Raw genomic sequence first — 9,889 nt, 5'->3', positions numbered from 1 at the left:
GCAGAATAAGGTTGAGCTTGAATATACATGCTTCTACGAGGCAGAACAGGTAAAGAACTATTTGTTGATTACTTCCCTTCAGAACTACTAGAATAGTGGAGTAGCATTACACATATCATTTGCCTAAAGGGATTCAATACTGCATTAGAAATTTCACGAGTTAACAGCATGAAGAGCTGGCCAGACATTTGCAAACCCAAGGACCAGGGTGGCCTTGGGATCTTGTCCTCCCGGCGCATGAACATTGCTCTCTTGACCCGTTGGCTCTGGCGTATTGCCAATGGGGAGGGAGGCCTCTGGCTCACCATTGTCCGGAATAAGTACCTTCGGGGCCAACCATTAGCTTTCTGTCAGCGCTCCAGTGGCTCCCAGTTCTGGCAGGCCGTGATCCAGCTTCTCCCCGTGCTGCGTATTGGCACGTCCATCTTGGTTGGCTCCGGATCCGCGACCCTGTTTTGGTTCGATCGATGGGTTGGCGACTCACCCCTGGCCGCACAATTCCTTGCCATTGCGGAGGATCCTAGGATCTCTGTCGAGACAGCCCTTATTGACTTAGGGCGTCTCGCTTTCCGGCGTCCCTTCGGCCCTCTGGAGATGGCCGCTTGGGACTCCCTTCTCCAAGACATCGCCCTTCTCTTGATGGATGTCGAGGACACTTCTGACTCCGTCTCTTGGCGCCTGGAGCCCTCTGGCCGCTTCTCCATGAAGTCCTTATACTCGGCCATCGCTCCGTCGACGGCCCCTGAGCCCTTTAGCCTGATATGGAACATTTGCTTGCCCCTAAAGATCAGGATCTTCATGTGGCAGTGGATGCGAGGACGCCTTCCCTCTGGGATCGAGGTCCTCAAGCGCAATGGACCTGGCGACAGGATGTGCCCCATGTGTGACACGGTGGAGGATGCTAACCACATCTTCTTCTCCTGCACCACAGCACAGTTCCTGTGGTCCTGCTTCCGCGAGACGGTCGGTGGACAATGGTGTAATACCAACTTCCCTGACCTGTTTGCGAAGATCCACGCCTCCCCTCCTCCCCACCGTCATATTAGACGGCTATGAGTTGGGGTCCTTGCTTGGACGCTTTGGACTATTCGCAACAAGCTGGTTATTTAGAAGACTCCTCTCCGCCGTGCGACTGATGCGATCTTCAAACTATGTGGTTACTTGCAGCTCTGGCGGCCGCTTAGCCGCCCCAGGACCGGGACGCCATCAACACCCTCCTCGCCGACCTTCGCTCGATGGCCTTCCGCTTGGCGCCCCCGCCGCCGCCCCCTCCTCCGGAGCCCGATTAGACTTGTTACTCGGGTTGTTGTGTGTGAGTGTGTTGTTTTGTGTTCAGGGCTTGTTGAGCTGTACCCTCAGCATTAACCCTCTGTTCTACTTTGTGCTTTGTGAGACTTGGTATGTGTGTGTGTGTTTGTGAACCTTGTTGGATGTTTGGCTTGGGCGGTTTGCTTTATATAAAGCGGGGCGAAAGCCTTTTTCGGTACAGCATGAAACAGAGAGAGGCATTTTTTATGGTTCTCTTGGGAGAAAGAACTAAGTACTCACAAAAGCATCGACAGTAACTTATTTTTATTCCCCTAAAAGAAAAGTAACTTATTTTTATATCAGTGAATATTTAAATCCATAGACCTCCTTGGCATTTTACCATAATGCGGGAGGAAAACCATTGTAAATGACAGCACAGCTACGAACGAATTTTGAAATAAACAGAGTACCAAAAGAATGCCAGGTCAGAATCATGGAATCATTTATCACCTTCGAAGATAAAACCAATCAAGACCACATTTTCCAGATGTACAGGATCTTGAATTTAACAGTAGGCAATAACGATGTCCAATTTTGCCTTGGGGAAGTTCGAATTTTGCAGTTGGCAAGACTATTCCATGGATGCAGGTATAGGCTAGCAGACTATGGTATCAAGACTGAATGTGCAGGAAGATAAGAACGAAACAACACATTACCTTGCGGAAGTCGCCAGTTACATGGGCAACGGCGTCCTCCTCGAGTCGTCGAGCGAGCACTTGAAGCGCTCATTGTAGGCCTGCCATTGTGATGCATGCATATGAATTGTGATGCATGTAAGCGGGGATCAAATTTTTATCCTACTACTCTTTATCCTACTACTTATTAGTCAAACATGGCTGACATTGTGATGCATGCATATGAATTTTACTGATGCTGGCAGCAGAGAGTCATGAAAATAGGAGTAGGCTGACATTGTGATGCATGCATATGAATTTTACTGATGCTGGCAGCAGAGAGTCATGAAAATAGGAGTAAGTTACAACTGTGTCACGAAACAATGAGAAAAAATAGTGTGCTCAAATTTTTATTTTCTTTTTGAGAATTAAATAGTGTGCTCAAGTGAACACCAGTAAGTAGAAAACTTGACGTGTTAGAAATGACAGGGGCATATATTTAGAACTTGTCTTCGAAATATGCAAAACTGCTAGCTGGAAGTATATAGCAATAAGTCAACACCACTACTGGAGACGACAGACGCCAAAAGGGCATGGATAAAAACTCGCAGTGAAATCGAAACTACTACTACTGCTAGGAGGAACCGAAATCTAGCCTTCAGTTGACACGCTGCCTCTTCTGGGGAACACCCTTGGACTGCTGGGGATTCAACTGCCGTTTTGCTTTCTCCCTCCGCCGCTGCCTCTCGTCTTCGCTGTCGGATTCGCTGCCCATCTCCATGTCGGCATCCCTCGCCTTGCGCTCCATCTCGTCCCATGACTCGGCAGCGTCGTCGTCGTCATCTGAGCCAGCCGAGACAGCCTCATCCTCGCCAGAATCCACCACCGATTCGCTGTCGCTGTCTTCATCATCCGAATCAGAGGCTGACTCCGCATCAGAAGGTTCGTACTTATCATCGTCTGTCTCGGAATCCTCCGAATCTGAGTCAGTAGCATCTGGATTCAAGAATTCCCACCTGTCATTTGTGTCACAACCTGGCTCGTCGAGCTTCTTGAGGACCATTCGCCAGTTGAGGTTCAGCTTTGATTCATAGTACTTCAAGTTGCTGTCATTAAGCCAATCTTTGATCTTGTCAAGAGATGCCATTGGAATGACCTCTATGCGGACAACATCTCGCTTTAAATCTTGAAATACAAACACCATGTCGAAGGATTTCTGCCCCAGGGCCACCCTTTCCAAGCATACTATCTCAACCTCCCTCAACGAAGTCACAAGAAACGGTGACTCAACAAGCTGTACCAGGCAACTAGGAGTAGGAACTATAAAACAAGTAGTTCTGCCATGGACTCCATTGAAGCCAAGCTTCTGTGATGGCCTTTCAAAATGTAAGCCGAGCTGCTGAAATCTTGGCTGCGACCAAACGGAAACAACCCTTTTCACAAACAGCTCAAACTGTCCATTTATTTTCTTCCTTCGTGCCCTATCACGCTGCTCTTCCTCAATCTCATCAGGATCCCGTGCTGAATGGCGCTTAAGACCAACCGCGTCCACAACATCCATCACTTCAGTGTAGAACTGCACATCTCTAGTCTTCTTGTTGCCCACCATGATTTCATTGTACAGATGGAAGTGGAGCAGCGTTATCATGTCTCTCTCAGCTGGCTGGAAGAAGGCATGTTTTATGTTGCTGAACATAATATCCACCTTTTCAGTTTTCGATGCAGAATATTGAAAACCATTGACATGGGCCACCAAAGTTCCAGCGACCTTCCGCCCACGGCCACCAAATGATGGCCGTATCCACAAATCAGGAAACTGAATCCTATCCCTGCTCATTCCGTCACATAGTTGAAGCCTTTCCTGACTAACCAAGCTCGCTCTCCTAGCTCTTTCGGTGACTCCTTTTTGAACAGTCTTCACCGATTTAATAACCTCTTCAGCATGACTTCTGTTTTTTGAGAGGAAGGTGACTGCTTTCAAAAAAATAAGGTTCTGCAAGCGGGGATCTTGAAGACCAGAAGCAGTGCCAGGGACATTAAATGTAATGCTGACATAAACTCCACTGCTGCTTTCCCCACGAATTTCTGCTTTTTTTATGGTACAAACATGAAAGGGAACAGTAACTCCATATATTGGTAACAGGATAGCCTCATTCTGTTTGTCCACCTGAATAATGTCCAGTCGATTGGAAACAGGCACATCATTTGCATTCTTATATGCAACCAGTTCATCCATAGCTCTGGAACGACCAAGCCCCTCCAACAACTTATGATCAGCAACGTCACTTCTCACTGCTGCCTCACTTGTTTTCTTCTTTAAGATTTCTGACTGAAGCTGTTTCCTAAGTTCCTCCTTAGGTGTCCTGCTATGGGATCGCAGATTTTCTCTCAATGGATTTAGCACTGGTTTAACCGGGACCATAACGTTTGCTTCCGGAGCTTGTTTCACAGCAGGTAATCCTGCATTTTCCTCATCAAATAAGTAGAAGGCATCGCTGTCAGCCTTGGAGATAAAAGATGTCAAGACTTTTGGATTTTCCTTGCAGACCAGAACAGTGTCAGCTAGCCATAGGGAGAATTCCTTGGTCTTCTCATTGTTGGTCTTGTCTATAAGGTTTTGAAACCCAAGTGAAACATTGAAAATCATCCCTTCCTTTAGCGTCCGGCCATTTTTCTCACTCAAGGACAGCCAAGATTCACGGAACTCGATACCAATTCCTGTTCCAGCTGACTTGGTAAGGAAAGGAAGAAGTTCAGGAGCTTTGTCCCTGATCACAGTAACTGCAGCCTGATAACTGGAACAACACTTGCTACCTGGTGTCAAAGCAGCAGTAGCAGCATCATGCGCCTGACGGAGGACTTTATATGCATTGCATTTTTCTGCATTACAATCAATCAGGAAGGTTCTTGCGACATTTGAGCAGTAGCCACTGTACTTGGCTCCCAGAGCACAGATGATGACGCTTCCAGAATCATAGTGCAGATCATCATCGTTGCTAGAAGCAGATGGCCTAAGGTCATACTTGCCTCCACTTTGAAAAACAGGTGGGTAGCATATGTCAACATTATCTGCCTTCAGTTTAACATCTACATTTATTGGGGAAAGTAGTATCTTCTCTGTCAGAACCATCAGCTTTGAATGTGCTATCTTCTTTTCATCCTCTATGATCTTCTCCACCTTAGAAACTACATACTTCCGCATAACCGAAGCAGCCAAAAATGCAGCCTTCTTCACATACATAATCTCGGTGGCATCTTTCACAGCAAGAAGTTCAGAGATGCCACTTGACACATCAAAAAGCTTTAACCTCGATCTGTGCAGCTTTTCAGACCATGCTTCAAGAAACTTGCCTTCAGGCTTCTCTCTTGCTAAGTGACCAATAACAACATTGTTTGATTCAGAATGCGCACATACAGCACGTATGATCTCATCCATTAAGGCAGATCCATCATCACCCTTTTTCAGTATATGCAACACGATATCAACACCGACTTCTTTAGAAACAAGCATCTTCAAAGGTTTAAGCACATCACTGTCCTTTTGGCTGCACACGAAATGAATCTGCCTACTGAGAAAGACCATTATAGTTTCTAGGAACTGATGACCAAAAAACCACGTGCTCAAGGCTAATGATTTCTGATATCGAATGTCTTCAGAGGGTGGAGGAGTAGCAACAGCAATTGCACACGAAGATCCCCATATCTCAGTCTCATCCTCCTTCCAGTGCCGATAAAACTTCCTCATACATTTGATGAAGTTTTCTGGACTGACTGCAGGAGAAGACCCAGTAACAGAAGCCGGTGTTCTATCCAATGCTTCAATAATAGCCATTTAATAACCAAAATACCTTCAAAAACAAGATGTGAGTACAGTATGAACCAAAAAATCATTAAGAACTAGCAGGTTAGTAAGCTACGAGAACAGTACACAATATATGGAAATTTGCAAGCATACAATGTCAATCAGCATTCTTAGTCATCTACTTGTATTTTGTTCTAGCAGTTTAAATTTCCGACAACTAAATCAAATTGGTACAAAGCTGGGCTATGCTACAGTAAGACCATCTTACTATGACTATGCCATAGAAAAGGAAGCAACAAGTAGATTTTCAATCAGCATTCTTAGTCATCAACTTGTATTTTGTTCTAGCAGTTTAAATTTCCGACAACGTTATCAGCCAATAGGTACAAAGCTGGGCTATGCTGCATTTTTAAATTGCTATAAGTATTTACATAACTCAATGGAAGATCCTAAGCATTCAGTACGAAATCAAATTCATAATAAGCACTGAACATTAACTAGAGCTAGCTACAGAAACATATCATGATAGATTTAGATAGAATAAATTTTTGTTGTTTCTAAGTATCTTAATCACAGGTTTTCACAAACGTTTTAGATTTCTTGACATACCACAGGTACTAATTTGTTGTGATTATTTTACAGATCTCAACTCAAATTGACTATCCGGATTAATTTTGACAATGAATAGATTAATCAACTGCTAGAGATAAGCTTTCACAGTTTTCCTAAATTAAGATTGAAGATTATAATTGACAGATTAGTTTAGTCTAGGTATTCTCAGATTTGTTTAGTCTCAAGCCAATTCCAATTTCTTGTCAAACAATATCAGATTAGATGCAGCTTACAGTGTCTTTTCTTTAAATCTAAAAAAAATGGTTTGCAACGAAAAAGTGAACCACCTAATTCATAAATTATGGCAGCAAGCGTGTGGAATCAGAAAGAAAATTTAGATGGAATCAATTTCCGTTTTTTAGATTTTTTGACATACCACAGGTACCAAATTTGTTGTGATTGTTCTATAGACCGCAACTCTAATTGGTTATTCGGATTAATTTCGGCAAAGAAGAGATTAACGAACTGCTATAGATAAGCTTTCACAGTTTTCCTAAATTAAGATTGAAGATTATAATCGACAGATCAGTTTAGTCTAGGTATTCTCAGATTCGTTTAGTCTCAAGGCAACTCCAATTTCTTGTTAAACAATATCAGATTAGATGCAGATTCCAGTGTTCTTTCTTCAAATCTAAACAATTTGGTTTGCAACGAAAAAGTGAACCACCTAAATTATAGCAGCAAGTATGTGGAATCAGAAAGAGAATTTAGATGGAATCAATTTTTGTTTTTTGAGATTTCTTGGCATACCACAGGTACCAAATTTGTTGTGATTGTTATACAGATCGCAGCTCTAATTGGTTATTCGGATTAATTTTGGCAAAGAACAGATCAATCAAGTGCTGGAAGATATGATTCTTTCAGCGTTTCCTAAATTTAGATTGAAGATTACTTCGGCGGATAACAGATTAGTTTAGTTTAGCTATTTTTAAGATTAGTTTAGTCTCGAGGCAACTCGAGATCTCTTGTTATGCTATTTTTACACCAGAATTTGCAAGCATTGAGGCACCAATTCGATAAGAACAATCCCAAATTCATGAACAGTAATGAAGAATCGACATGATCAGGCACAGGAAACGCAGAAGAAATTTACCTAAGACAATCCGTCGAGTTTGTTCGCAGAATCAAGGACCTCCGGCAGCCAATGCCAGCGGGGAAAGCCGCCAACGAAAGCCTCCGATCTCGGCGTTTCTGGGAACCGCACCGCCTCTTGGCAGAACCGCAGCAACTGCCTCGATCGCGATAGGGGAAGCGCCTGGGCGCGGGCGGGCGCGCGTCCAGGGGCTTATATAGGCCCCAGCCCGCACCGACAAGGATACGGGCGCGCCCGAGGCGGCGCGTGGTGGGCCCGGCCGGGCCGTCAAGGCGGGCGACGGAGCGGACCCCGGCCGAGGCGCGTGAGCCGGCGGCGTGGGCGCGCGGAGGCGGGGTCTGGGTTGTCGGGCCGCGTGCCGGCGGTCGGCGTCGGCATGTCGGCATGGCGGCGGGTAGGGCGGGTTGCCGGAGTGGAGGCGACGGGGCGAGGGAGGAGAGCCGTGCGAGAGGAGGGAAGGGTAGTCCTGAATCAGCGGAGTTTCGTTTTGGTTCAGTTCCCTCGTTCTAGTCGGCATCGGGTTATACGGGCCAGGCACGCGTGCCAGGCCGGGCATGCGTGCTGTCCTCCCTGGCCCAGGCACGACGCTACTATTAAACGGGCCGGCGCACGTTTAGCTGTCAGCCTACCTATTATTCAGCCTATTGACCTATAAAAATGAAAACTAAATGGGTCGTGCCGTGCTGGCACACGTGCCCAGGCACGGCCCTAGGCGGGCCACGTGTCGGGCGCGGCCCGATTAACCATGTGTCGGGCCGGGCACTCATGCTAACGGGCCGGCCTGCCAAGCATGGCCTAGTTGGCTAGGTTTGTTCTTGTCTTTTTTTCTCGGATACGACCCCAAATGAAACTTTCTTTACAAGACTTGAAAGAAAGAAAATAACAAGTTCTTCCTTGACTTTTGCAGAGAGGACCCTATGTTGAAATATAAGATTACTACTCCCTCCTTCCCAAAATATAAGGCACAATTGACTTTTTACGGTCTTTGATGCACGACTTTGACCACTAATATATATCAATGTATATGGATTGAACATGTATAAATGGCATCATCGTATTTGTCTTGCAGAACAATTTTATTTCATATGTATGTATACTAATTTTATAGACATAGAATACATGAAAATCATAGTCAAAGTTCCGTAACGAAGACCAGAAAAGTCAAACCGCGCCTTACATTTTGGGAAGGAGGGAGTACTAGTTATAGGTCTAAAAAAGCAACCTCCGGTCACATACAGGCTCACCTGGCTAGGGATGAAACCACTTGGGATAGCTAGCCAGCCACCTCCAACTCCATAAGAAACTAGGGGAAGTAATATTGGACACCGGGTACATATTGCATTGCCTCCCATTAGGGCTCTGGACCGGATTGAATAAAGGGAGTCAGGTCGATCTCCAGTGGACGATGATCCAATAGGTTGCCCTGGGGCCAAAAACTACAAAGGCGATGCTTTGAGGTTTGAGGAACGGTCGTCAACCGTTCCAGGTTGAAGGCCACCGTAGGTGGCATAGCTTCTTCGCGGTCACCAGTGTAGGTGAGCTCCTTTCCAATCATCGGGATCTCGAGCTCCACTAATACGTCTCCAACATATCTATAATTTTTTTATTGTTCCATGATATTATATTATCTGTTTTGGATGTTTTATATGCATTAATATGTTATTTTATATTATTTTTGAAACTAACCTATTAACCTAGAGCCCAGTGATAGTTTCTGTTTTTTCCTTGTTCCTGAGCTTCGCAGAGAAGGAATACCAAACGGAGTCCAAACGGAATAAAACCTTCGCGATGATTTTTCTTGGACCAGAAGACACCTAGGAGACTTGGAGATCAAGTCGGAAGAGCCACGAGGCGGACACAAGGGGGAGGGCGCGCCTAGGGGGGGGGTAGGGCGCGCCCCCTGCCTTGTGGGCCCCTCGTGACTCCGCTGACCTAATTCTTCGTCCTATATATTCACATATATCCCCAAACCACGAGAGGCATCCACGAAAACACTTTTTCACCACCACAACCTTCTCTTCCCATGAGATCCCATCTAGGGGCCTTTTCCGACATCCTGTCGGAGGGGGATTCGATCACGGAGAGCTTCTACATCAACTCTATTGCCCTTCTGATGAAGCGTGAGTAGTTTACCTAAGACCTATGGGTCCATAGCTAGTAGCTAGATGATTTCTTCTCTCTCTTTGATTCTCAATACCATGTTCTCCTCGATGTTCTTGGAGATCTATCCGATGTAATCTTCTTTTGCGATGTGTTTGTCGAGATCCGATGAATTGTGGATTTATGATCAACTTATCTATGAATATTATTTGAATCTTCTCTAAATTCTTATATGCATGATTTGATATCTTTGTAATTCTCTTTGAACTATCGGTTTAGTTTGGCCAACTAGATTGGTTTTTCTTGCAATGGGAGAAGTGCTTAGCTTTGGGTTCAATCTTGAGGTCTCCTTTCCCAGTG

The 9,889-nt window shown here is 45.2% G+C and overlaps 1 protein-coding gene across 1 annotated transcript; it reads right to left on the bottom strand.

The window, feature by feature from the left end:
- Positions 1-2,418: 2,418 nt before the first annotated feature.
- LOC119341031 (FACT complex subunit SPT16-like) lies at positions 2,419-7,692 on the bottom strand. Its single transcript, XM_037612928.1, has 2 exons — positions 7,430-7,692; positions 2,419-5,770 (listed from the first exon to the last, which is right to left on the bottom strand). The coding sequence occupies exon 2, from the start codon at positions 5,752-5,754 to the stop codon at positions 2,581-2,583; it is 3,174 nt and encodes a 1,057-aa protein (XP_037468825.1). The 5' UTR covers positions 5,755-5,770; positions 7,430-7,692; the 3' UTR covers positions 2,419-2,580.
- Positions 7,693-9,889: the final 2,197 nt, after the last annotated feature.

This window comes from Triticum dicoccoides, chromosome 7B (assembly GCF_002162155.2).
Source record: "Triticum dicoccoides isolate Atlit2015 ecotype Zavitan chromosome 7B, WEW_v2.0, whole genome shotgun sequence".
In the NCBI taxonomy this organism is placed as follows: Eukaryota; Viridiplantae; Streptophyta; class Magnoliopsida; order Poales; family Poaceae; genus Triticum; species Triticum dicoccoides.
This window is presented reverse-complemented; position numbering and strand designations above follow the sequence as displayed.

Coding starts and splice junctions, on each gene's coding strand:
- LOC119341031 (XM_037612928.1), bottom strand. CDS start 5,754: ATGGCTATTATTGAAGCATTGGATAGAACACCGGCTTCTGTTACTGGG.